The following is a 27809-nucleotide window of genomic DNA, read 5'->3' on the forward strand; positions in this document are numbered from 1 at the left end:
GGATCTGATCACTGGATTGTTTGGGAGGGCTCTTGGTGCCAAAAGGGCAGATCTAAATTCACGGAAATAAAGGCGTATTTTTGTACTTTATCAATGTTGATTGGCATCTCCAGGGCTTTCCAGAGCTGTTAAAGATATGTGAGTGATGGGCAATCACACCTAGATTGTTCAGTGTTCTGTAATATCTTTATAAAGGTCTTTACGTGCTCATTTTTTTCTTAATTAATCTCTGTAGATCTTATGTCCTGATAATTCTGAAGCTTCTGAATCACTAAGGCACAAAGAAGGGTGTTTTTTTCCTTTTTTCTTAATACTTCCTTCACTCTTTCCCTGTTTCAGTCAAAGGTAACTGGCAGGGAAGATTTGGCATCTGGAGCAGAAGGGCACCATCCCCTTTCCCATCTTTCTAAGGAAAGCAAATGGCCCAGGAGCAGTGTCAGGCATGGGCCAAGGCAAGAAATTCCCCCTATGCAGGTTTATGACAAAATCACTGAGGCAGCTCTGGCTTTGCTGCAGCATCTGGGGGTTGGCTCTCCAGGGCCAGAGCTTTAGGTGGCAGAAAGAAGTGCAATAAATTTCCTGAACCCTTGGAATTGTACCAGCTAAAATTGTCCTCAAAATTTCCACCAGCTAAGAACCAATCCCTGTTCCCAGTCAGTAAATCCCATGAGATGCAACTGCATAATCCAACTTGAATGGCCCAGCAGTGACAGGCAGAACAGCAGAGCCCTTCGTGCCAGTGGGACACAAGCATCTTACCTTTCTCTAAGTGCTGAATTGTTGATTCCCAGGGATATTCCTCCCCGCAGACTCTACAGATGGAGTCACATGCCATGTTTCCACCACTCTTCTGCAACAAATCATGGTGATAAGGAGGTGTTGGAGCTGAGAAACAATAGACCCGTCACTTTATTTATACTAAGCTGCAAATTTGTCAGATTCTTGGGAAAGTGTAAGTGATGTTGGCTCTTTTAGCCTGTACCAGAGCCTACTGCACTGTCCCTGCATCTGTTTTACACTTTTAAGGGAAAGTAATCTTCCCTGGAAGTGATAAGGGTCTTTGAAAGAATCACTCCAACACTTCATGGGAATGAACACCAAAGACTTTATCACGCACCAGCTAAACCAAATTTCACCCATTTTCACACATACTCTTCTGTGCTTCCCATAATTTATTGACCTATTTATTGACTGCTGCCTTTGTAATATAATGTAGAATAGAGAATGTTTTATTTTTGTGCTTGTGTGTGATCCCACTTGGATGAAACCTTGTACTGATCCTACTTTACATGATACCTCTGTTGAGTTGTATGGCACACAAAATGAGATTGCTGACTTCTTTTTCCTCCCCTAGATACTTGCAAATTCCACATGGCTCAGTTACCTCCTCACTTGCAGAGCTGCTCCCTCACTGCAGTGATTTCAGTGGAGTTCTGGAGCACTGTCCAATTTACAGCTCCTCTTGCAGGGGTATCACAGCTCTAAGTGCTCAGCTGTGTAGTTTAATGTAGAGTTATGCAGTCTCCAGATAGTGGCTTGCACCCTGGGCTGTGATATTGCTTTATTCCTCACCCTGTGAGTGACTGACACCTCTGACAGATCTTTCCCCCAAGCAATCAGAGCCCATGGCTCATGGCACACTGGAGGAATTTGGGAGAGGTGTGACATTTGCTCTGCTGACATCAGCTGCAGCAGCCAACGGTTGAAGTGTGACCACACAGACCCTTTCAAAACTATCCACAATTGTTATGAAGCCATTTGCCAAGACAAGCCATTCACCTTGTTAGGAGTGATAATCCAGCATTAGGGAGATAATCCGACATTTGCTTTTATCATCTCATTTCTGCGGGCGGTCCCGTGGCAGAGATCTGCCCTCCTGCCTTTCCCCCTGTCCTCCCCTGACAGCACCAAAGTCTCTGAACAGGCTGTGGGGAAAGCTGTGCCTTAAAACCAATAAATAACCCACTGCAATCACCCATAAACATGTGAAAGTCTCACTAAATTCTCAAGTGGCCACACTGCAAAGCAGAGAAGTGCCTGCACCCTGTGTCTTTCAGAGGTTCACTCTCTGTCTGTCAGAGATTTGATGGAGCACTGCTGGTACAAAGCAAACACAGGCAATATGTCATTTTATCAGCTGCATGTGTGAACTTCTACAAAATCAGTAAAATTGTCAATAAATACCAATGGAAGTCCATCAGAATCAGGGAGCAGCCAGTCTGTTGATGTGAGTAACTTCTCTTTATAAAGAAATGAAGACTGTTCTGCTGATCAAGGAGGATTTCAGCCAGAGTTTGTGGTGAAAGAAGTGAAGCTGTGTCTCATTGTGCTATTCTGGGAGAAAACTGAGCATCTCTTGAATCCTTCAGCTGCACCTGAGATCAGAACTCCTGGGAATGTTGTTTCATTTATCAGGGGTGTCTGTCAGGATTCCATAGCTGCTTTATGAGCAAAATCTTCCCTTTGCCCTTTTTTTCAACATAACCCTACAAAGGCATTTCTTGGATGTTCATGCAGTTCAATGACAGAGATCAGATTTTAAAAAAAGCCAGGGGGAAAGTTATTTCTTAAAGATCTTTCCCCAGGTAGCAAATCAAAGCTGTTCCTACAAGTTCAGAAGTGCTTGGGTTTAAAACCCCTGTCCAAATAGACACAACACTCACAAAGAACAGGGTGAGGGTGTGACAAGAGCCAGGGCTGCCAAGCTGGAAGTCCCAGAAGTCCCTGAAAAAAATATTCCAAGTCCCTGAAGAAATGTTCCACTGCATGTTTTAATTTTCTTTGTTTCTGTGCTCCTTCCTTCCATCCATCCACCCATCCACATTAGTACTGTGAATTCTGTTTCTAAAAGACTTTATTTGTCACATTAAATTCTGGTGTGCACTTATTCTCCTTTCATTTCTGATCTATTTTATCTCAACATGTCAGCAGATTTTTTATTTAAATCTTCAGTCTTCATTTTAGAAAGGCTTGGGAAAACATGACTTCACTGTGGAAGTATCTATCTTTCCATCCATCCATCCATCCATCCATCCATCCATCCATCCATCCATCCATCCACCCACCCATCCACCCACCCATCCATCCACCCATCCATCCATCCATCTCTGAATTATTGTAAGCAACTAAAACAACCCTGTCTCAGTGAAATCATCAGCATCAGAAGGATTTTTGCTTTTATCTGTTTCTAATTGAACATGTATAAGAAATTGTGAGCAGTTGTGGAGCCCCCTTTTTGCTGGATGCTGTATAAAATTCCAGGCAGTGCTTTCAGGCTAAACAGGCAGGAACAGGCAAAGGGGTGAGAGCAAAACAAATGATCCCAGAGAGGAAGAGCCTGGAGAGCAGGTCAGAGAGGGAGCTGAGGGAATAGCTTTGGTCTTGGACTGCTGCTCCTAAAGCCACACACACAGAGCCTCCAGAAGAGCATGAACTTCAAGACATCCTCCTCATTCCTGGACCTGTGCAAGAAAGGTGACAGCTCTGTCTCCTGAGCCAACACTCAGCACCCAGGCCAGATTTCACCAAGCATTTGGAAGGTTGAGGTTCCCTTAAAGGATCCCTATCTCTGAGCTTTCTGCACGTGGGCTCCAATTCCTCAAAGAGATTTCTCCCCAAAGCCTCCCTGTATTATCCCTCCCTGGGCTGTGACCCCGGAGTCCAGGCTCACTCTGCAGTGGAGCTGACTGAGGATACAGATTCCCAACTTTCTGAGTGCCAAACCCAACAGCTCAGTGAGGTTTTCCTGGCCCTGCCCTTGCTTTGGGCTCTTTGGGGTGGTCTGAGAGCCTGGGGACATGGAGCTGTTCAGCCAGGACAGCAGGGTACCCCTCTCCCTTGCAGTGCCTGTGCCGGCTCACGCCCATCCTGTTTGGGGTGGGGGGGGACCAAATGCCAATTGTCGGGGGGAAGAATGTGTTCCTCGATATTGTGGACACATCTCTTTCCAAGGTGTCTGTACCCTGCCAGGTGAGCAGCACCTCTGGAGATACAGGCACGAGATGAACCTCCCCAAATCTGAGCTCACTTTGGAAAAATCATCCAAAGCAGCAGCTGGAACCTATTCCAAATTCCTCCTCCCCTAAACTACTGCACTACCCTTCTGAGACTGCTCAGAGAGCAAAGCAAACCAGAACCTGCAGCAGTGCACAATTACCAAAGAAAAATGTGATTTTTTGACAGCCCCAGGCAGTTTGGTGCCTGGGTTACCCACAGCACAATGGGAGAGGTGCAGTTTAGGATTTTCTGTGACACACACTGAGCCAAAGCCCTGCAAAATCTACTGGGATTGTAAGGGGGGGGGGGGGGGGGGGGAAGAAGTAAAAAAACCAGGAAGATTTAGTGGCACTTGAACATCTGCTTCAAACATTTGAAAAACTACAGCCCAGTGTTAATTTAAACTTCCTTATAACCCAGTTCAACATTTGGAGTGCAAACACTGTTAATAGGATGGGAACTGGGGTGGTGGTGGTTTGCTTTCTATATTGGGAAACAAAACCAGAACAAAACCAGCTTGAGATAGAGCTTTTGTTTATGTTGCTGACCCATCTGTCTTCATTAATGCATTATTTACAGGAAAAGTTAAAAAATTAGCTTCTGCTCTTTCTTCAAGTGCAGCAGCAACAAATGAAGGCCGAATGGTTCATTTGCCCTCGACTAAAAATGGAAATTCTTATCAGCACCCCTTGGAAGAAGAGGTTTGTGATGTGGAGTGTATTATTGCTGGGTATTAGTGCTGGGACCAGGCCTTTGGCCACAGCTGGGTGTTTCTGGCCCAGGCAGTGTCAGGGGTGCAGGGCAGCCAGGAATGTGCTGTGCCACAGAAAGCAGAAAACAGCCACAAAACAGGACCCTCATCTTACTCAAAACTCCTACTTTGATATTAAAAGGAGAAATGCTGTGGGTTTTCCCCTCTATTGAGCCATGCAGAGTAATGGTGTGATTTTCCTGGGTGTGAAAAGGTTCGGGGCTAAGCCCTGGCATGGCCCAGAGTCACCCAGGTTTGTCTGGCCCTGAGAACATGTTCAGTGTGATTCTGTTCCCAGCACAAATCCACCTCCTGCTCAGCATTTCAAGGGCTTAGCAAGACTTTTGATTGTATTTTTTAAGTAAAGATAGGAAAAAGAAGGGATAAGAGCAATCCACAAGCCTGCAATAAAGGAAATTATACAAGAGGAATGGATTTCCGTGACACAGAGCAATGCTTCCTGAACAGGAGGGTGTTGGCTTGTTCCTTATCTCCAAATATTTTGTTTTCTGCAACGACCAACAAAGACAACACACTATGTTTTAGTTTAGCTGGGCAGCTGCATTCATTCCATATGAACATAACTCCTCTGCAGGAGCTACTGCCAGTTGTGCCTGTGGTGACTTTAGGCTGAGGGATGCTGGCTGCAGCCCTCAAGCTCCCCAGGCAATGTCCTTCAGCTCTGTGTGACTGAGCCTGTCCAGGCTGGGAGCTTCACATGGTGTTGAAAATGTATGTGTCGAGTTAAGTGAGAAGGTCTAGAGGCAGGGTGGTCTCTGCAATCAGGTACAGTAGCTGGCTAGCAACAGCAGCTAAACAACAGCCCAGCCTGCCAGGGAGCTCAGGTTTATGTTGGCTTTGCTGTAGCAACTCCTTATCTGCCAGAGATTAGAGCAGTTCCCATCAGTTGTTGTGAGATTTGGTGGAATCCATTTCCTGAGCTGTCACTGCTGGCTGGCTGGGCACAGTGGGGATGAAAATTTTGGGAGAGCAAAACTGCAACAGTGCTCAAGCTCTGCTTGCTTTTATCATTGCCAGGTTTTAGGGTATTTATGAAATTTAGGTTAAAATTAGTTCAGGTTAAATAAATTCTGGTTAGATATAGGGAAGGACTTGTTCCCTGTGAGGGTGGGCAGACCCTGGCACAGGGTGCCCAGAGAAGTTGTGGCTGCCCCTGGATCCTTGGAAGTAAGCAAGGCCAGGCTGGACAGGGCTGGGAGCAATCTGGGAGAGTGGAAGGTGTCCCTGCCCATGGCAGAGGGTGGCACTGGATGAGCTTTCAGTCCCTTCCAACCCAGCCCCTTCCATGATTCCCGAATTTAGATGCCCAGCTCAGCCCAGAGGATTCTCCAGGCTGACCCCTGGAGCAGAGCAAATGAACTGGAGGGAAAATGAGTCCTGGCAGCATTCCTGTAGCCCCTGGGACTGGGCTCTGCAGGTGTTGCTTGCTGTGCTCCTCACCTGGTCTGCACTGAATCCCCCTGAGTTAAAAGAGGGATCCACCCTCTTTGAGGGAGTGTGAGACCCATGGGCTGATGCAGCTGTCAAAAAGGGTTGAAGTGATTCAATTTTGACTTACAGCAGTGGATTGCTGCTGAGACAGACAGAAAATAGCAATAGCCTGCAATCCTAAATATTCTCTGGAGCTTTGCACCAGTTTTGACATTATTCTGGCAGGGAAAACAGCTGCTTTCATCCACAGTCACTTTCCTTGATGTGTTCCCTCCTCTCTCCTTGGGATTTCTTGTTTTCTGCCCATCAGCAATTTACACCAGCTGCAAATTTGGCCCAATAATATTGATTGTGTGTCTTGTGCTTCCTCTGTGGGCCCTAATTAGTGCACTGGAGATAATGAGCAGGGAGTTAATGGCAGGGGAGCAGAGCAGGCAGTGCTTGGCGGGGTTGCCCCTCACCAGCCCTGACACTGCTCAGTGCACAGCACTAATGAGCTCCAGAGCAGGCAGAGGATTTAAACAAGGGCTTAGCAAGCTCCCAGAGCTGCATTAACCCTGCTCTGTCACCCCTTGGACAGAGCTGGGGCAGCTGGGCCTTGCCATGGGAACACAGCAGCTCCAGAGGGACTGGGAGCCACTGGGACAGCATAAAACCTCTGGGAATGGAGAATTGCACCTCTCTGGCCACTCCTAGCTGCTCTCCTGTCAATAACCATCCTGCTCCTGCATCATTCCTCCCAGGGGATGAAGCCACTGTCTTCACCATAGACACTGATGTTGTTAACACTTCTGGCCTCAAACCTTCAGCCCAAAGTTACTAAAAGGAAGGGTCAAACCTGGTGATCAAGTTATTATCAGAAATATTTCTACTCTAAATTGGGACTCAGGACCCCCAACTCTTGGCTCTGCTTCATATGTACCCTGCAGATATTTTCAAAGGTTTCATCACTTCTGTGCCTTTTGGAAAAGCAAAAATGTGCACCCTCAATGGCCTGACCTTCACTGGGACAGACAGAGGAATCAGTTTGGTTTGAGCTGAGCACTCAGGTGCAGACTCTGGCCCAGGTACTGCAGGTGCAGCATCCTGGTGCAGGACCATGGGCCAAGGGCTCCTTGCTCTGGTCCCAAAGCCCAGTGAGGATGGGGAGGTCAAGCAGGGGAACCAAAGAGCAGCCTGAGCCCTGCAAACCACATCCGAGCTCCAAGGTTGGGGTGGGATGTGAGGAAGCTTTGCCCCTGCTGCTCTCTCTGCCTCTGATTTCTCAACAGCTGACAAATGGAGCAAAGACAATTTTATTTTTAAAAGCCATCCTGCTTGCCATCACCAGTGGGGCTTCAGTTCTGGGTGAGCAGGAGCAAGTCAGGATGCCTGACAGCAATTTAATCTGCTGCTGCCTTTCCATCCCCCGCTGTGCTCTCCCTGACCCCACACCAATGCCTCTCCCCTGCCAGCAAGGGGATAGATCCAGCTCTGTGGAGTTAAGGAGTCTCTGAACATGTGTCCCATCTCCTGCAAACTGTAAATGTGATTTATCCCCATTTCACACTTTACAGAGCTTTCTTTACCCCAGATAGGAGTGATATAGTAAGGGAGCTACACGTTCCCAGTCCCCCAGTGGAAACATCCCTTCCCAGAGTGTGACAGCATCCAGTTTCCAGTGGATATTTTGACCTTTCACTCCTCAGCGCTGTCTGTAGCTGATGTGTTGGGAACAACTGTCCTTGGGGTGCTTGGCTGACCTCCTGACTCCTTTTGGAAAGGCATTTCCATAGAGCTCTCAGCACTTCAAATGAGCACCAGACTTTTAGTGGCATCAGAAATATGGATGCATGTGAAGGGAACACTTGACAGCGCTCAAAGATCCATCCCTGGAGCTACAGGAAGGGACACACAGGGTAAAGGTGTCGCTGAAAAGACTCAAAGCCCCCACTGGCCTTAGGGGTTGAGTGTGGATCTCACCCAGAGCACGTGGAGCTCAAGGGGAGCCTCTCCGGCTGGATGGCAGCCTAAGACAGCCTTTATCAGGGAGATGAGGAAGGAAACATGGCAGCACTGCCAGGGAAAGGAAAGATTTACCTCTCACATGCTCAGAATGCAGGTGCCAGGCCAAGGCTTATCCTCATTTTGTTAGCCAGAGGTCAAAGCCTAGCCCCTGCCTCCCTGGCTGGGGGAGAATCTCTCCCTGGATGCAGCAAAGGCTCGGGCCAGCTGAGATTACAGGAATGCTGCCCTGTTCCCAGCCCCTGTTATCGGGACGTTGTGTGAAGAGGGATGAAATATCACATCATGTTTTTACGCGTGATAAAGCAAATTTTCACAAGCTGCACCAGTGGCCGCTGACGGCGCCAGGAGCGTCGGTGCCCTTGGCCACTCAGGGGGTGCACAGACACCTTAGGGACAGGGTTCTGTGTGAAAAGGACTTTTGGTGAAGCTTCCCCCCCCCCCGTGATGGGCACAGGAGAAAATGTGATATTTCCTTCTCTGCTGGGCAGGCCGCTCACCTCGGTGGGTTCTCGGATGTTTCCTGAAGGCTGAGCACAGCCCGGAGTCCTGCAGCACCACCAAGGCCTCTGCTCTGCCCCACAGCCAGGAAAATCACACCCAAATCCCTGCCTCTGTATTTGAAGTTACTGAGAAACCCCAGTTGCCTGCTGGGCACTCCTGTTCATGGTAATCACCTTGCAGAGGAAAGGCAGAATTCCTGCTCGAAGGGAGCCCTTGGTGGGGATCCTCATGCAGGGAGATTTCGGCAGCATGGATTCTCCAAGGACTGGAGCCTCTGTGCCATATTCAACACACCAGCACTCAGGATAGTTAAACATCTCACAGCTCCTAAACTGGCAGGTTTGGGGCTGGAACAGATGAGAATTTTCTCCAAAGATCTCATTTGGACAACTCTTAGCCCCTGCTACCCCAGATGCTTCCTGCTGCTGTTCCCTGGCATTATCAGGATGTTTCTTTTTCCCAGGTTATTTCTCCTGCAGGCCACTGTGGCTTCGTAGATCCCAGTGCTGCAGCAAGGTGGCAGGAAAACCCAAAGGAAGTGGGACAGGGAGACTGCTGCCAACCTTTAGGACTCGTTTTCCTCCCCACCTTGGTGAAGAGTTGCTCCTACACCCAGCCTGGTGGTGTTTTCTTCCCAAAAGCAGCCTGGTCTGGGGGCACCTTTCAGCTCCCAAGTAAAGGAAGGATGGATGGACTGCATCCCTCTGGAACTGCCAGGGAGAACAACATGTTCTCACTGCCCCTGGGGTCTGGACAAGGCCTCCTCAGCCACGGCTGGACACTTCCTGCACGTCCACCTCGCCTCCCACAGCAACGTGCTCCTCTGTGCAGTGGCCAGGCTAAAAAAGGAAGGCTACTATCGTGCCAAAAACACAACTTTGATAAATATGAGGGGATAAGTCACAATAAGCGTGACTGGCTTGGGATCCAAACATAATAATGTGAGAAGGATAATTTTACAACTACCGAACAACAAGAGAGTGAACTCCTAAATTAATTTATTTAGTAAATACCGAGAAGAGCAAAGCAGACTTTCTGCTCTAGCACAAAGAATGCAGTGAGGGGACTGAAAGGATGGCCTAAATGGTATCTTACCCTCACCCCACATTGAATGATTTAACAGTTTTTGATGCATTGGGATCTGTGGTTTAATAGCTCTAATTTGGAAAGCCACATCACATTTAAAGGGAGAGGAAAATCTTCAGTCTGATCTCAGCATTATCATCTTGGTAAAGCTCTTGTGTCCTCACAGTGCACTGGGAGGGTTAAGGGGTGAAAAAACTCTTTTTAGGGATTTCCAAGCCTACAGGACAGGGCTGGAAAGGATCTTTCTTCTCTGTGGTAGACATTCTGTTGTGTTTTTATGTGACAGGAGCAGCATCACACTCTCCACGGGATCCTGAATCAACGCCCAAAACCTGCTAAGCTGAAAGGCCACGAAACCCCCACTGTGAGTTTATAATGTCCTTTACAACCCCTGGCCCAGGAACAGGAGAGATTCTCTGCTGCTCGCACCCCAAAAAGCTTCATGGCCTGGCTGCAGAAGTAGAGGGAGGGAGGAAATACAGGATGGGCACCAGTCAGTTTTTGGGGAATCTCACCTTGTGGGGTCTCCACAGAAGATGTGCAAGTGCAGAAAATCCAGAGCAGGCTCTGGGCTGAGCAGAGAGGGCACCCACCCCCTCAGGGATGAAAAGGGTGCAGTTTCACCGCTCTGGAATGGGCAGTTCATGGTTCTCTGTCTCTGGAAAAAGCTCATTTACAAAAAAAAAAAAAAAAAAAATCCTCATTATCTTACAGCACCCAATGGCAGCAGCAGCAGCTCACAAGGTGCCCATGTCTTTCTCCCCTCCAGGCTCTCAGGAATTTTCAGCCCACCTGACCTCTATTTGAAAGTCTCTCTTTCACAGATGACCTCTATAAACACTGCAAATGTTAATGGGTGAAATATCTTCAAAGGAGTCCCTCTGATCCTCACAGCCACGGGGCTGTTTTGCCTATCTGAGAGGAAGTGGAGGAATGTGCAGTTTATTTTAAATAACGTGCACTTGTCCTCATCGTGGAGATTTCTGAGCTTCAGCCAAGCCTTTGCACGTCATTACAGTCTGCTGTGAAGGAATTACTGGCCTCTTCACACTTTTGATCTTTGCAGAAAGGAGCGTGTGGCATTTCCAGCCCAGATGTTTACGATGCTGCTCCTGAACTCCTCAGAGAAGTTTCTCCCTAATGACTCCTGGGCCTCATGCTCAGATTGTTGAGGAGCTTCTTGCAGAGGTAAAAAATCAAATAAACACTGAAGTAGCTCTGTCAAGGTCATCTGAAATCCCAGGAAAGACTTGTGAGTGGCAGCTGTGAAATGGTGGCAGACACTTTGGAACCTCTGAGTGTTGAGAAGTCACAGGTCCCACGGTGGGGACTTGGAGAGCAGCAAAAAGAAAATGAAAAAGACTTCAGGACACAACTCCCATGGTGTGTGGGACCTTCAGGTGTGGGGAGGGCAGCTTTGGGTGGTCATGGAGGATGGCTGAGCCCACCCTGCCCTCTTTTGGGACTCCTCTCCATGATGTCCATCCCTCCACAAAGCTGGGGAGCTGCACCAGTAGGTCCAAGCACACCACCCAGTGCAGATCCTCACCATGATCTTCACTGAGATTTCCCATCGCCAAGACTGAGATCTGAAACCTTTCAGTCAGATTTAAAACCCTGTGCTCAGGTTTGATCCCTGGCAGAGCAGAGGACCTTGGCTGTGGGTCCTTGGGATTTTGCAGGAGACCCGGGAGGCTTCTCTAACAGTCATTCCCTGGTGTGAAGGTTTGTGGGCAAGACAGTGAGAAGCTCCATGGTCTCTGGTGTTCTGTGCAAAGGAAAACCCCTGGAGTCAGGGTCTATAGGTCAAATGAGCCACTCAGGGCTTGGGTTTTTGAATGCAGCTCAGCTTTCACAAACTGTTCCTTCCCCAGACTTTATATCCACAGCTGAGCAAAGGTGGGTTCAATGCACCAAACTGTATCTGAGAATGAGTCTGGGCTCAGTTTTAGGGCTAAACCAGTCGCCCCCTACCCCCAGAAAGGCTGAGAGCAGCAAGTGCTTTATAGCCAACACTGGCTTTTATTTTCCAATAACATTTTCCCACTCCCACCTCCCCTCATTTCCCACATTTTCCTCTGTGTTCCTTTCTTCTCCAGCTCATTTTCCCTGTCACACAGCTCTGCAGCCTGTATGGGGGTGAGCTTTCACCTCACCAAAACCAAGTCCTCAGCAGGCAGAACCCAGAGTTGTGATTCCCCTCACCATTCCTGGCACAGAGCTTGGCCCTACTTGAAAATTGCAGATCTCTGTGGTTTTCCCTTTCCTGTCCCCATCAAGACTCTAGGCTGGGATGTTCCCCCTACTCAAATAAATAAATGAAAGGTTTTTTTACTGTAGAAGAAAATAACTGTCCAGAGTCCTGTCATTCTTCTTTCCTCCACCAGAAGCTGTGGTAGCACTGTGGTGCTGCTGCCAGGACTCTGGCAGGGGTGAGGACAAGCAGAAAGGTCACAAACAACCACAGGGACACTTTTGGGTCCAGGGGATCTTTGCACTGGTGGGGAAAGACCCAACATCCTCGTTGGGGTGCAAACCCAGGGCTCCATAAGCCGGCTGAGGAAATCCTGTTCTACACTTCAGAAACAACAAAGCTCCAAAGCAGGGGCCTTAAAAAAGTCCAGATTTGTCATCCTTTGAAGTGTGTCCATCAGGGAAAATGCAGGATTTCTGTGCTGGAGTTGCTAATGGACTACTCCTGCACAAAGAGCTGCAGGTACAGCTGGGTGAGGTGCTTTCCAAGCTCTGTCAGCTGTGCTGCATTTAGGAACAGCCAGCTGTGGGGAAGTGACTCAGAACAGCTGGACAGCCCCGAACTGAAGAGGTTTGTGTGATGGTGGGATTTTCTTCCTGGAGCCTTGGTGTGGGGGCTGGCACAGCACAGCAGGTGATGCTGCAGGAGATCTCAGAGCCTTGTGCTGCCCCAGGAGAGCAGGAACCAGCTGGGGATTGATGTGAACATCGCCACCAGCCAGGGCTGTGCCTCCCCGGGCCTGGGACTCCTCTGCCTGCCCAGATCCAGGATCCATGGATGTTTTGCCTGTGCATATCTCCAGCAAGGAGACAGGCAGCTGGAGGAGGAACACTTCTGATTTCTTTTTGTCAAGGCACAACGTGCCCATAACCCAAACTTCTGAGTGCAATTCTGACTGAGCAGCAGGAAGTGTTGGTCTGTTCTCCAGGAAACCTGAGCAGCTGAAAGAAGAGTTGAAATAAACACACCCAAAAAAGCACTAAAGGATATTTTTGAGATTTTCTAGTTCAGAGCATGAACCAGCCTCTAAGCTCTGGTCTCCTTCCTCCCCCTTGGCCTGTGGGCAGGAGCAGGACAGTGGACAATACAAGACCCTGGCTCTGAACCTGCAGTTCCTATGCATTTGTGCACCTGCATTTGGGGTCTGTGAAAAGCTGGGTGTCTCCTCCTAGTTGGTTTTGGCACCAGTTTTACTTGTGGGTTAAGTTTTTTAACTCCTCCTCAAGCATCTTGGTTTTCTTCTCCAGCTCCTCCTTTGAGCGTTCTGCATTCATCAGCCTCAGCTCCAGCTCCCCACACTTCTTCTTCTCCTGCTCCATGTCCTGGTTCAGCCTCACCACTTTGGCCCAGGCTTCATAGTTCTCCTCCTGGAGACTGTGAAGGGAAACAAAGCACAAAAGGATTGGATTGGATTGGATTGGATTGGATTGGATTGGATTGGATTGGATTGGATTGGATTGGATTGGAAAAGGGCTGGGAAATCATTTGGTTCTCAGGGAGTCTCACCTCAGCCCCAAAACAAGCCAGAGATGCTGTCCTGAGCCCACCAGTGGCCACATAACTTGATGTAATAAATCAATAAATGTGATATATGTGTACTGATAATGGGATAATAATCATAATATAGTAACAACATGTGGGGCAGATGGTTACAACCAATGGTGTAATAATGCTACTGGTGAATTCTGGAGAGTCTAACAGCCAATGTCATGGTAATAACAGGTATTATGACAGTGCAAAGGAATGTAGGAACATTGCAGTGCCATTGAATGATGTAATAAGAGCTGTGGAGTACTGATGTTGTAATAATACATCACCCACTGTGATGAGAGCACAGTTCGTGCAGTGCAGCACAGTGATTTTTAGACAGCCTGCTGAATACTGTGTTTCATCATTAATCACTGCAATTATATACCACCTGACATTGCTGGTAGTGTTTGCTGTCACAACATGAGCTGCACATTTCCCACTCTGCAGAAAGCAGCTCCCTGCAGTTACCTTTTAATTTGCTCCTCGTAGTCATTTCTCTGTGCCTCCATGTCCTTTTCCAGCTTGAGGATCATGCTTTGCAGGAACTCCCTGCTCTCCTGCTCCGGGCTGGGGTTCTCAGCAGGGCTGCTGGTGGGACTGGCTGGTTCCTTTGGCTCGTGGCTGGGACTGAAGCAGGGCAGGAATTCCTTCTCGGAGATGCTGCTGGCAGGGCTGGGGCTGGAGCCGCTGCCCTCCCCACCACTCTCTGCCTGGGAGGGGGGAGCACTCTCACAGGCTGAAGCCCTGTGCAGGTCCAACAGTTTAAAAAGATCATGAGACAACGTTCTCTTGTGTCCATCGGAGGCCATGGGGCGTGTGCTGCTTTTCCAAAAGTCACTGGCAAGGACATCATTTCTCTCCTTGCTGCCCTTCTCCCCCGGAGCAGCCACTGCCAGGAGGGATTTCCTCATAGGCAAAGTCTGAGTTCTTTTCCTTGGCTGTGTATTCCACGTTCCCAGTGTGTCTTCGGACTCCGTGTCCTCCCTGGGGATACTCAAGGTGGCAGCTGGGCCAGGGGTGTTGCTGGAATTGGGGTGATCCCTCTGGAAAACAGAAAAACAGCCCTGGAGTAGACAGGTCACAGCCATTGCTGTCACTGCAAGCTTTACAAAGCATTTCAACATGCTGGCAGAATGGCCATACTTTTCCATAAAAAGCCATTTTGAATTGCACCACGTTTACCACTTTTGCAGAGATTCCTTTGAAAAAAAGCCTTTAATCCTCAGTGTTTTCCCTTCATCAGCCTGAGCTGAAAAGGTTTCATGTGCTTGGCTGTTCAGCCAAAAAGCTTTGGGAGTTTTCATATTCCCCAGAACAGCAGATTTTCCACAGGAAAGTGGAAAGTTTATCTACATCATTTTCCTGATGTAAATATTCCACGAGTGACAGACACAGCTTTTTAGCCTATTAATAGCTAATGCTTGGAGGGCTCACTGCCCTGTCAGAGCCTGCCACAGTTAACCACACATTCAATTAACTAGCTTTGATGATTCCCCGGGGGATCCATCCTCACCATTTGCCTTTGGGTGGAGCCTCTGAGTACTGTGGGGTCCTCTGCAGCTCCCCAGCCCACGGAGCTGCGAGGGACAGGAGCTTTCTTCTCGGCTTTTTGGGCAAGTGGGGAGGGAGGCACATCCTTGGATGGGGGAAAGAGCTTTTCATGGTCACTGATCAGCACAGTCATCACCTTCTGGACCTGGGGTGTGCCTGGAGGAACTAGAGATTGTCAGGGGCAAACCCAGTGCCACAGGATCCCTCCCACCACTTGGGTTTTCTGCTTGGTCTTTCTGGTGTCTGAAATGGAGATGGAACAGAAAACAAGGAGCAGGATCATAAAGCCAAAGAAAGTAAATAATGAGCAAAAGGAAATTAGTAACCACATTTCTAAGCAGCACAGAGATGACCTCACCAAATTCCTGAACCTACTGAACTCCATGAAGGGAACATGCAGTGGGATGTTTTTGTCATTTTGTCAGTTCCTGAGGGGTTTTTGCCATCATAAACACCTTTACAGCCCATCAAACACATGGCTTGACTGTGTACTCACTGTGCCTGGGCACATTTCTGGCTTTCTTTCAGCTCCACCACAGAAAATCTTTAATTTTGAGGCTGTGGATGCAGCTCATGATTTCAGCATGCCAGGTGTTCCTAGGGCAGTTATTTCAGGAGTCCCTTTTACCTCTCATGATAATTGCAGGGTCCTCTATCCTGGGTCTGATGAGGTTCACTCCAATCACTGTTGCCAGATTATCCACACTCATCTTGTTGATGCTGGAGTTCAGTTGTATTTCATGGAGGAACCTGCCAGAATTCCAGAGCAAATATTTCACATCAGAGGTGGAAGACTGCAAAAAGCCTTGCTGGTGAAAAAATCCTGATTCATCCTCCCAGCTCTTCCTCTCAGTCACAAGGACAGAAACACTCAGCCTTAGAACTAAACTGGAGCTGGGTCTTACTGGCACCAGAATAAAAAAACCACCATGTGAGGAGCTGCTCTCCTCAGAAACAAATCAAAAAAGAAGGGAATCCCAGCCTCAAACCTCCAACCAGAGAAAAACCACCCAGGTTGGGCGAAGCCCAGAAGTTTTGGTGCACAAGGCTTTTGTCCAGGAAAACTACACCTGGTTTTCATTTATAAGTGAGTTTGAGGGTAGTGCTTCATGTTCAGACATTGTCAGGGGGCTTATCCCAGGGGCTGAAATTCTCTACAGAAATTGGGATCTGGTGGCTCAAAGGGACCCAAAGCACAGCTTAAGAAGGCTCTGCCTGGAGAAGTCGTCCTTTGGGATGACATTTCTGCTCCCCAACACCAAACCCGAGCTGTCTATGCCTCATGCAGAGCACTGACCTGCAGATGTAGCTGAGGAGGTTGTAGTTGTCTCTGGGGAGGAGGGACAGCTGCTTCAGGAGCTCCTGGTGGCCCTAAGTGGTGAAAAAGAGCTCCAGGAGGATTCACAGGCATGTCTGGACCCAGCTCTTGGTCACCCCAGCCAGGCTTGTGTGGGGTCTCCTCCTTGCCACCCCCCAGTCCCAGGGCAGTGGGGGAGCCCCCAGCCCTGGGAGTGTTCCAGACATGGGTGGTGGCACTCGGGGGACAGGGGTCAGTGGTGACCCTGGGTCTGGAGCTGGGTCATAGTTGATGATCTTGGGAATCTTTTCCAAACTTAGTTATTCCATGACTGATTCTCCTGGCATTTGCTCCCCTTGGAGTTCCATTTCTCTGTGGGACACAGAGAGGTTCTGCAGGGCTCAGCAAGGAGGGGCAGCCACAGAAAGAACAGGGTCCCTTCCAGCCCAGCATGTGCAGGATGAGCTCTGCAAGAGCTGATCCTGCCTCATCTCCTCCGGTGTCTTGTGTGGAAACACCTTTAACCCCAAAGAAAAGCAGAAACTTAAGCTTTAAAACTCACAAGCCCATGTGGCCAAATTGGGAAACCCCAGTGGCTTTGGGGGAGATTTTCTTTTTAATTTTTTTTTCTTTTTTCCTTCCCCAGATTCCAAACCTGTGCTGATACTGCCATGCACACGGGACCTCCAGCTCACCAGCGTGCCCTGGCATTGAATCTGATTTTAAGGCCAGGAGGAGGAAAACAAAAGCATCTCTACCTTTGTCTCATCAGCTTCCAGAGCCTGCCCACAGAGCAGGAAATCCTCGTACTGCAGCCAGGGCACGACGGGCTCCGGGAGCTCCCGCAGGTACAGCTTGAACAGGGAGGCCACGGTGTGGACATCGGTGTCCCTGCAACGTGCAAAGGGAAACTCAAACCCAGCAGGTCCCCACAGTGCTCTGCCTGAGCTCTGTGTGCAGCTGTGGAGACAGAGAGATGGAAACAGGGAGGCCAGAGCAACCTGGGGGCACCCAGGGAATGGAAAGCCAGGGAAATAAAGGCTTGGGGAAGGTTCTCCCTGCCTTGCAGTAGCAGGTCCCAGTGTCCACACCTGGGCTGAGCTGGGGTAGCAGGAAATTCACTTAGAGGTCTCCTGCCCCCTCCCAAACCCGAGTTTTGAGCAAGCACAGAGTCACAGTCTCAGCTTTACCCAGCTGCCCTTACCTTATACATCCTGGAGCCTGACAGGCAGTGCCTGTTCTGGCTGCTCCACCACCCTGGCACAGCTTTGGGCACAGCTTTGGGCACAGCTTTGGGCACTGCAGGAACCAAAGCCAAGAGCAGGTGCCCTTGGCACGGGGATTGTCTCAATCTCCCTGCTCTGCTTTGTGAACCTAAAAACACTTTTCTTCACTTACCTACGGAACCACCTTATTTTACAATTTAACAGTTCTGGAGCACCAGCCCGGCTCTTGTCACTGCATTCAAAGGGGCAGAGAGCAAAGGAGAAGGGAGCAAAGCCCTTCTCCCATGTCCCATCTCAGGCAAAACCTTTCTGCCAACTCCCACTCCAAGCAAAGCCAGTGCTGGGCTCCCAGGGTTCCAGGTGCAGATCCTCCCCTGCTCAGCCACCTTCCCCAGCATGGAGCTCTGGGATTTCAAAGCAGCAGCAATTCCTGGGGATGTTCTGCCAGGACAGATGTTTGCAGCTTTGCAGACCTTGTATTTTTATATCCTGTCAAGGGGACACTGTCAAGACCATGGGCTTCTGATCTGACCTACCTTGAAGTTGCTAAACTCTTATAAACTTCAAGCAAAAGTTCCCCAGGTCAGTTATTTTTAGTATTGGTTGGGGTTGTAAAATACTATTATTTTCACAAACATGCATAAACACAGAGAGACGTTTTCAGAGCTGTGTTTTTGTAGGACCTACCAATATCCTCCACTGGGCACCCTGGGTGCCTGGACTGCAGCAAGAGCTTTCTAACATCCCCCCTCAATCCTGCCCTGGCTGTGTGCTTTCCTTTATTTCCAGGAATCTACTCTCATTCCCCTCTGATTCTGTTCTTGTGTTTTCTGCCGAGTCCTCTCTCCTCCTCAAGCCATTCTGGAGGGCTCAGCTTTCCTGCAGGGCACTTCTGGGCTCTAGGGGGTGGGACTGGCTGCTTTTCCCTGGAATTCAGGGGTGGGAGAGGGGGAAGCAGTGTTACCTGTTGAACGAGGGTCTCTCCCCGGCATCGAAGGCATCCCGGAGCTCTCGGACCAGGTTGTCCTGGCCAGGCAGGCGGAAGATTCCCTCCTCACCCACACCATGCTCCCGGATGAACTCGGCGCTTTTCTGCACCAGGATGGGCACCTGGTGCTGCCCCAGCTTCTGCTCGTAGGCCATGGTGTCTGCCAGGGGCTGCCCGAACACAGCTGGGGACAGGGCACAGGGCAGAGCTCAGCTCTGGGGGATGCCTTGAAGTTCAGCTTTAACTAAAGCTGAACAGAGCTAACATATTTTCCAGATTCTGCACTGCATTGGTGTGTGACACTGCACTTCATACTAAGTGTCAGCAAGTTCTCCTCACAGCTAAGTCACACAAAACAATCCTTTTCTAGCCCCACAACCAAGGACACCGCTGCAGCTTCAGCCCCAAAAAGTTCAAACAGCAGAGAATTGAGGAGAGAATCTGGGAGGATGGGACTGCAGAACCTGGAGCTGGAATTGGACAATGAACCCCAACATGGAAATGGACCAAAACTTATAAAAGTGTGAGAACTCGTGACCAGGATACAGGGCTACATCTTGGGTGTAGCTCTTGTACTGCCCAAGGTGTATCCTTTAAAGGTCTTTTAATAAATATCTACTTTATTCCTTTAACACTGTCTAGCCTCTGCTCCAGGTGGCCTCTCAAGGCATCAAGGACACCTCACCTGCCCCAGGTGTCAGGGCCAGCAGGACCTGCTGCTCTGACAGGCAGCAGAACACTGCAAACCCCTCTGCAGGAAGAAAGTTCTGCAGGAAGCAGAGCTTTTCTTGAGGAAAAAAATGGCAAAACAAAACCTCCTTGCTCCTCCAAATAGCTGACAGTTCTCAAAACTACTGAAGGCAAGTCCTGGGGGTTGCTGCCTGTGAGGAGGATGCTGATCCAGAGGGAGAGAGGGACAGGGAACAGAGAGGGAAGGAAGCTCATCCCACAAAGCTGAGAGGTGTAGAAAGCACAGGAGACCACCAAGAAATAAGAAATAATCCTTGCAGGGATTTGGAGCTGGAATTCTTCCTGATCCAGCTGCTTTTCTTCCCCGTCCCCTCTCCTGAAACTGTCCTGCTCTGAGGGCAGCTGTGCTCCACAGGGGCTGGTACCTTCCCTTGGCATTAGAAGTGGCATTTTCCTCCTGAACTTGCAGCAGGAGCAGCAGCCTGGATCCCAGCTCCTCCTCCTCAGAGCCTGGGCCATGGCCAGAGACATGGTAAATCCCAATTTAATCTCTGGAATGTCAGTGGCAGAGGGTCCCCTGTTCCTCTGCCACATTCCTGCCCTAGCAGTGTGCCTGTGGTGTGCTTACCTCTGAAGGCTGAAATCATTCCCAGAGCAGGAAAATGCAGGGCGTCTCACCTGGATCCACCAGGCTTGTCAGCACCTGCCTGCTCCTGGGGCTTCTTCATTTGTCACCGGGTCACACTTGTAAATAATGACCATAAACCTGTCCCTGTGCACACCAGGAGCAAATCTCTCTCCTTTTTTTTGCCTCTTTGCCTTGGTAGCTGATATTGAATTAGTTATTTCACTGCAGGTTTGTTGCTCTGAGGACACCTCCCCGGGGCCGTGGGAGTGGCAGCCAACCCTGCAAAACCACACCGAGATCTTGGAGATGCTTTTGCAGTTTTTTTCACACTCTGCAGCTTTTCTGCTTCTTAGTGTGCAACGAGTTCACAGGACCTGGGCCATGGGGCTGCTCCCCATGCCCAAACCTCCCCAGGCCAAAACCTCTCCCATGCAGGGGTTCCTCTAAATGCTCATCTTGCCCCAGCTTAGACTGAAGCCAAAAGCCTCAAGTTTTGGGAGTTTTGGGATCTGTTAACCTCTGTATTGTCACAAAATGCAGCTCCATAGTCGCTGACTTCTCTGCTGTCCTCTGTGCTGCTATAAATTTGCATTTTCTTTCATGTAGTGTCACTTAATTGAGCTGCAAGAGACCAACAGCCTCCTAAGCTTAAAAAGGATGGGGCGGAGCTGTCATTAAATATTAGAGCCCATTTCGACAGTGCCCTGGAAATTCCTGGCTCAATGCTCCTTTCAGCTGGGTGATGCTGCTGCCCCCAGGGCACAGCCTGGTCTGGTTTGGAGGCAGAAAAACTCAGGGATGCAATGGAAAAATAGGAAAAACAGGCTGGGAGAGCTGGGGGTGTCCAGCCTGGAAAAGGGAAGGATCCAGGGAGAGCTCAGAGCCCCTTGCAGGGCCTGAAGGGACTCCAGGAGAGCTGGAGAGGGACTGGGGACAAGGGATGGAGGAATAGGACACAGGGAATGGCTTTGAGCTGAACGAGAGATTTAGATGGGATTCTGGGAAGGAATTCCCAGCTGTTCCAGGCCTGGGTGTGAGGAGGGTGAGGGTGTGACCCAGGCAGGCTAGAGAGGAAATGGGGGCAGAAAGGATGGGCTGAGCAAGAAAAGCCAGGGGAAAAGCAAAGCCAGGGGGTTTGCAGGTGAAATACCACCTTTTTTTCAAAGCTTTATCGCTGAATGAGGGTTGTTCTCAAGAACATTTTCAGCGTCAAAAGGCTCAGGAGGAAGTTGACAAAAGAAGATGAAGCCAGCCCAGAAATATTCATCCAGGCTCCTCACCACTGCTTCTGTTTGCAGCAGCTCCCGGGGCAGTCACAAGAGACATGTTACAGCCCCATTTTCCAGGGATTTCTGAGCCAAACCCTCACCCAGAAGTGCAGGAGGACAGGGGGAGACCGGCTGCAGGAGCTGTCCCTGCTCCCGTTTTACCTCCAGCAGCCGAGCCCAGTGCCCTGTGGATGGATTTCACCCACTCCTCCATCTCTGCCTGCGAGCTGGCCATGAGCACACACGAGTCCTGCCCTGCCCGGCTCTGCTCCCCAGCCACTCCTGCAAAAAATCACATGTCAGGAGCAGAAAAGACACATCCTTGTTGTTTTCTTTGTTAAGTGCTTCTCGGAGCCCCGCTGGCTGCAGGGGAAGCGGAGCTTTGGCTTTCCCACTGTGAGATGTGCAAGGAAGGAACAGAAACTGCTGCAGCTGCAGCTTGGCAGAGCTGCTCCTCACCCTGGGCTCTGCCCAGCCCTGGGCTCTGGATATCGAGGGCAAGAAATTCATCTTGCCATGGCGCAGTGCTCTGGGAAGAAGTGGGAGCACAGGGACAGGGAAGGGGTTTCCCGAGGGGTTTTGGGTGGCCAGCCCAGCCCAAAAACTTGCAAGGAGGAGGAGGAGTGAAGCATCCTCACCTGGGACGATTTCAAAGATGAATTTCCCTCCTTCCTCTGGGTTAGTGGCCACCACCTTGATGGTGCTGCCTTGGAGAGACAGGCATCCCTAGGACAGAGCAGAGCAAAGCCCTGAGTGCCACCTCTGCGAGGTCACACTGCCACCCAGGCGGGCAGTCCTGCCCTCCAGCACCTTCCAGGAGATCATTTTATACAGATATATTCCTACAGGTGTACTCAATGACTTGTCAGGCAATGAGGGTCACTTCTTAAATGCCACTTTTTCCAGTGGAGCGATTCTCAGAAAGAGAAAACTGGTTTTTTTGCTCTTTCCTATTTTTCTTTTCCTCACTTCTCATGTCCTTTTAGCCCTTGTTGGGAGGGGAAGAAGGGAGAACGAAGGAGAATGGACTTGGGCAGAACCCTAGAACATGCTGTTTCTGCTGGGCAGGGGCAGGAAAACATTCCTTTAATACAGCATTACTTAAACCCAAAAGCCAGCCCAAAGCTGGCAGGAGAGGAGTAGAGAAAAAGGAGAAAACGGATAGGAAATTGATAAATAAAGTGAAAAACAGGTGGTCCTTCCTTCCCCTGGCTGTGGGTGGAGGGGCTGGGGTGACTCAGCCCTGGAGGCCTCGAGGGCCAGGAAATGAAATTTCTCAGCAATTTCAGCCTCCTGAAGGCACCAAGCAGGGCTGGATGCTGCCAGAAGTGCCATGAAAACCTTTGCTGTTCCCACATCCCACTTCCAGCTCCTCCCCATCACCCTGGAAATGGGAGCTGGATCCCACAAGGCTCCCACCCGAGGATCCACTGATCACCTTCCCTTTGGGAGTGTTCTTTTTGTCTTGAGATGAGTTTTGCTTCTGGTAGCACTTTGTAGAGGTTACCAAGATATTATTATAATTTTTTTTTTTTTAATTTTGTAGGGGGAACAGGTTTTCCAGCAGAGGGGACTTTCCCCTGAAATTTCTCCAAAGGAGGAAAAGGTGGTGGGTACTCTAAAAGTGAGTTACAGCATGGAGAAAATGGTGGGAAAATAAAAAAAAATAAAGTAAAATAAAATAATAAAATAAAATAAAATATAAAATGTAAAATAAAATAAAATACACGATGCAATATAAAATATAACAAAAAATATAAAATAAAATAAAATTCGTTTCTCCAGGGAAATGGTAACAGTGCCCAGTTGGTGACTGGACTGAGTTTTCCCAGTACCCAAGTTGCTGGGCTCTGTGGGACCTGAGGAATTGAAATGCATCAATGAGGTTCCTGATCAGGACGTTTCATCTCTGTTACTGTCCAGAGGCAGAAAATTCCTTTAATACCCAACCCTAGACCCATCCCAAAACATTTCATGGAATTACAGAATTCCAGAATGGTTTGGGTGGGAAAAGCCCACCCAGTGCCACCCCCTGCCATGGGCAGGGACACCTTCCAATGTCCCAGGCTGCTCCAAGCTCCAATGACCAACCTGGCTTTGGGCACTGCCAGGGATCCAGAAGCGGCCACAGCTTCTCTGGGAATTCCATCCCAGCCGTTCCCCAGCCTCCTAGCCAGGAATTCCTTCCCAAAATCTCATCCATCCCTGCCCTCTGGCAGTGGGAAGCCATTCCCCCTTGCCCTGGTGAAGTCTCTCCCCATCCTTCTGTTCTGCTCCCTCCAGGTACTGGGAGGCCACTATTAAATCACCCCAAAGTTTCTCCACTCCAGTGCAGACACTCCCAATTCCCTAGGGAGGGAATGATGCCTTCAGGTTTAGCTTTTATATTTCCCAGATTCTGCACTGCATTATTGCGTGACTCTGAACTCCATATCAAGTGTTACAAGTTCTCCTCACAGCTCAGTCACACGAAACAATCCTTTTCCAACCCCACAACCAAGGACACCGCTGCAGCTTCAGCCCCAAAAAGTTCAAACAGCAGAGAATTGAGGAGAGAATCTGGGAGGATGGGACTGCAGAACCTGGAGCTGGAATTGGACAATGAACCCCAACATGGAAATGGACCAAAACTTATAAAAGCGTGAGAACTCGTGACCAGGATCCATCTTGGGTGGAGCCATGGCCGGGCTCTTGTACTGCCCAAGGTGAATCCTTTGAAGCCTTTTTAATAAATCCCCATGTTGTTCCTTTAACTCTGTCCAGCCTCTGTTCCAGGTCAGCCTCTTTTGGCATGACAGCCCAAAATGCCCAGCCCGGGGTGACTGGGACCAGTGGCCTGGCCCTACCTGAGGCTTGGCATCGTCCTCATCCTTGTAGTAGAGCAGCTGCTGTCCCCGGAGCACGAAGAAGCGCAGCTGCCAGTTCTTGACGATGGAGCGCTGCTTCTTCAGCCAGCCCAGCTTGAGCGGCCGCACCCCAGGGCTGGGGGAGCCTGGCACGGCACCCGAGGGGTCCCCACTCATCACACTCCGGGAGCGGGCTGTGGGGACACAGGGAATGGGGACAGGGACACGGGATGGGGACAGGGACACGGCTGTGGGGACAGGGACACAGAATGGGGACAGGGGCTGTGGGGACAGGGACACAGAATGGGGACAAGGACACAGCTGTGGACACAGGGAGTGGGGACAGGGACACGGCTGTGGGGACACGGGACACAGGGGTGGGGATAGAGAAAGACACAGGTGTGGGGACACAGGAACACAGGGAATGGCGACAGGGACACAGGGAATGGGGACGGGGACACAGGGAATGGGGACACTTGGTGTGGGGACAGAAGGACACAGGAGTGGGGACAGAGAGAGACACAGGGGGTGGGGACAGAGGGACATGGGGAGAGGCTCCCGGCCCTGTGCTCTGCTGCGAGAACTGGCCCCAGTTTACAAAGGAAGTGGCTGCAGCAGCTGCCAGCGTGTGCTTCCTTTTTCCTGCGTGGGAGGAATTGTCTTGCAAGTGACAACAAAATCATTAGCACTATTTTTTTGGGGTTGTTGGTTTATTTTTAATGGGAGTGTTTGGGTTTTGTGCCCTCCCCAGAGCAGCAGCGACCGCAGAGGTTTGGAGGTCACAGCTTTGCTCTGGGACAGCCTGGTGGTCCCAGGGGGGCAGAACTCACATTTATGGGCCTGGAAAGTCTCCAAGGATGGAAAGAACACCAGCGTGGATTTGGCACTGGGCAAAGCAGTGTCCCTGTCTGTTGTTTGTGTGGCCCCACTGGTGCCAGGGCTTGTGGCACGGCCCTGTGGCATCTCCAAATGCCTCTGTGACAGTAAATGCCTTGCAGGGATCACATCCAGACTGAATTTTTGCCTCTGGACCAGGCACTGCACCACCGCCACCGCCCACCCCCCCCCCCCCCAGCCCCCCCCAACCCGAGCCAACCCAGCTGGGCAGAATTTGCATTTACAGCTGCAAGGCAAAAATAATGCCCTGGCTGCAGGGGAATTCAGCCTCACTGGGGTCTGCACGTGATGATTTCCTGAGGTGGAAAACACTTGGAAGCCAGGGCTCCAGTGGGGTTCCCCACTTCCCCTCCCCAAATCACCCAGAGCAAGAAACCTCCTTGGTGGTGCCCCCAAAGTGTTTCCTGCATTAACGGCCGCTGGGGTTGGGCATTTCCTCCAAAATGTCCTCAGGTCCTGCAGCCCCAGGATCTCCAGCAGGGAGAGGAGCCCACATCCTGCTGCCCTCTCCCTAAAAACAGGAGCCAAAGTGTGGCAGAAGAAAGGGCAGAGGGGCCACCACCAACACTGGCCCCGGCCAGAGCCTTGTCCTGGGCAGGAGCCTCCCTGGCACCCCTTGCTCCTGCCCCAGGGGAAGGACCTGGGCAGCCTGTAACAAAAAACAGTAAAAGATTTCGCCAAGTAATTTCTGTTTTGCTGGAATAAAGAGCTCTGCAGTTTTCTGGGCTTTCCAAACACTTCCTGTGCCACAGCCAGGGCTGGGTGTGAGGAGGGGGAAGCGTCCCCAGGCCAGGAGGAGCAAATGAGGGCAATGGCAATTTGCAAATATTGCAAACTTTCGCAAATGTGACTTTCCATTTCTGCAAACGAAGTCACAGCGCTCCCGAAGACAGTGCACACACACAAACTCACAGGCTCATCCAGCAGCTGAAAGCTTCAAGAAGCACCAGGGATTTCATCACAAGCAAATTTTCTTGAAAAACAGCAATTCCTGGTACTAACACAGGTTCAAGCCTGTGTCCCATCTCCACCCTCTGCTCCCCTGAACCCTTGGTGTCTCCCCCAGCTTTTTTTTCTGAGCTGCTGATTGACTTCACTCACTGCTCCATAGCCTCTGGGCAAAAGAAATATTAACTGTCCTAAGAATGAGCAGTGCAGGAGTCCAGGATGCTTCTGTGATAATTCTGTGGGGATTTCTCCCCTGGAGTGTGGGAGATGGCACTGAGCCTCTCCCAGCTCGAGTTTCTGGGCCATCCTATATCTTATCTTGCATTTGGGGCCTCCATCCCTTCATCTGGGGCTTTGTGTGCAGAGAATGGTTTGGCCACTCTGATGAAAGTGGCCTCAGATAGAAATCCAAGTTGTCTTTGCACAAAAATCCACCCAGGCCACCCTTGCCTGGCAGAGAGCAGCTGGGGCCAACCTCTGCTCTGGGGACAAATCCAGCCCCAGTGTGGCCCTGGCCACGTTTTGGCACCAGTGCCAGGAGCATGGATGGTCTGACCTCAGAGCATGAACAAGGCTGGGCTCTGCAGCCCTCCCTGACAACACCAGCATCACCCTAAATCCCCTCCCTGGCTGCCTGACCCAGCCCCAGGCTCTGGGGTTCTGTGCTCAGAGCCCACATAAGGATCCCACACCCCTTCCCAAAGGTGTTCTCCCATGGTTTCCAGGCTGGAGAAGGATCCCAGGGTGGGTAAGAGCCCTGCAAAGCCTGGCCAGGGGCAGGAGGGGGTTCAGGAGATCCCAGGGTGAGGCTGTCCCATGGCCCTGGGAGCTCCTCAGCACCCCTGAGAGGAAACCACAGATGTCAGAGGGGCTGGGACACCCGAGCCAGGACCAGATTGTTCCCTCCAGCCTGGGCCACATCCCTCAGCCTGAGCCTTGCCTCTGTAGGGTTTGTGCCTCCAGAGCAGGCCTGCGTGGTTTAAGTCCTCCAAAACCTGGAACTGGGGGTGCAGCAGCCCTGTTCCTCTGTCCCCAGAGCATCCCTAGCCTACAGCTTCATAAATCACTTCTTGCAAATCTTTTGCAAACCATCCGGTCTCTCTCCAAAATGGCACTTGGGGCCCAGGTCCCCCCACTGAGGCCAGAGCCAAAATCTCAGCTGGGCTTGGCTACAGCCACTCCCAGCTCCTGGCCCAGCCCTGGGCACCCACTCAGGCACAGGAGGGCACAAAGGAACACTCACAGTACCTATTTTTGCAGCATCCATCTTCAGGTTGAAATCCCAGTTCCGTGGCAACTTGAGTGACATTTTGGGTCAGGAAGGTTTGGGTTTTTTTCTTCAAGGTGAGCTTGCTTAGGAGATGGGCTGGAAGCAGGCCCTGATGGTCTCGGGGGGTCCCCCCACAAAGAGCAGCAGCTCGGCGAGGGTTGCTTTGCCAGCGAGCTTCCTGCCTCTGAGAGCAGCTGTGCAAAACCCCATAAAAGTCCTTTCCTGCCCTGCTTTCCTGCCCAGCTCTGGCTTTTCCAGCGATGCTCTCAGGTGATGCCAGGTGTGCTGCCCTCGTTGTCCCCTGTGCTGGCTGAGGGGACGCAGCCCAGGCCGGGGCCGCTCCCCGCGTGCCGCTCGGGGCATTTGAGGAAGTGGTGTCAGGAGCTCTGGGTGTCTCCTGGGGCTCTGAAAGCTGCTCTGAGCAGGAACAGCCCAGCTCGGGGCACTCGGGAAGTGTTCTTCTCAGAGGCAGAGCTCAGGTGTGAGCTCAAGGTGACGTCTGTGCCTGTGCTGGGGCATCCCCTGATGGCACTGGGGGCTTTGATTTTTCCTGTTAATTGCTGACTTGTCCCCATGGCTGATTGAAGGTTTTTACAGTGGTAAAAGCCAAATGGGGATGAAAT

General features: G+C 50.5%; 1 protein-coding gene across 3 annotated transcripts; it reads right to left on the reverse strand.

Annotated features, from left to right (window-relative positions):
• Nucleotides 1-770: 770 nt before the first annotated feature.
• ARHGAP25 (Rho GTPase activating protein 25) lies at nt 771-27259 on the reverse strand. 3 transcript variants are annotated; one of them, XR_009934063.1, is made up of 11 exons: nt 24072-24709; nt 21864-21951; nt 21388-21507; nt 18616-18823; nt 17184-17316; nt 16426-16499; nt 15757-15878; nt 15091-15284; nt 14046-14620; nt 10309-13421; nt 771-850 (listed from the first exon to the last, which is right to left on the reverse strand). XR_009934063.1 is itself a non-coding variant. In XM_062510790.1 (11 exons), the coding sequence occupies exons 1-11, from the start codon at nt 27223-27225 to the stop codon at nt 13238-13240; spliced, it is 1953 nt and encodes a 650-aa protein (XP_062366774.1). In that variant the 5' UTR covers nt 27226-27259; the 3' UTR covers nt 9689-13237. The 3 variants fall into 3 exon arrangements, 2 of the variants coding, with proteins under 2 accessions (XP_062366774.1, XP_062366772.1); XM_062510790.1 differs by lacking the exon at nt 771-850 and adding an exon at nt 27165-27259 and having other exon boundaries at nt 9689-13421; nt 24072-24265; XM_062510788.1 differs by lacking the exon at nt 771-850 and having other exon boundaries at nt 9689-13421.
• Nucleotides 27260-27809: the final 550 nt, after the last annotated feature.

Source organism: Cinclus cinclus, chromosome 29, assembly GCF_963662255.1.
Source record: "Cinclus cinclus chromosome 29, bCinCin1.1, whole genome shotgun sequence".
NCBI classification, from domain to species: domain Eukaryota; kingdom Metazoa; phylum Chordata; class Aves; order Passeriformes; family Cinclidae; genus Cinclus; species Cinclus cinclus.

Excerpts from the sequence above, each read along its gene's own strand:
- ARHGAP25 (XM_062510788.1), bottom strand. The coding sequence starts at position 24,617 with ATGTCCCTCTGTCCCCACCCCCTGTGTCTCTCTCTGTCCCCACTCCTG. Across the intron at positions 18,824-21,387 it reads ACTGGGCTCGGCTGCTGGAG|CTGTGTTCGGGCAGCCCCTG; the intron begins GTAAAACGGGAG and ends CCCTGTCCCCAG. Across the intron at positions 15,879-16,425 it reads CTCCTCAGCTACATCTGCAG|GTTCCTCCATGAAATACAAC; the intron begins GTCAGTGCTCTG and ends GAATTCTGGCAG.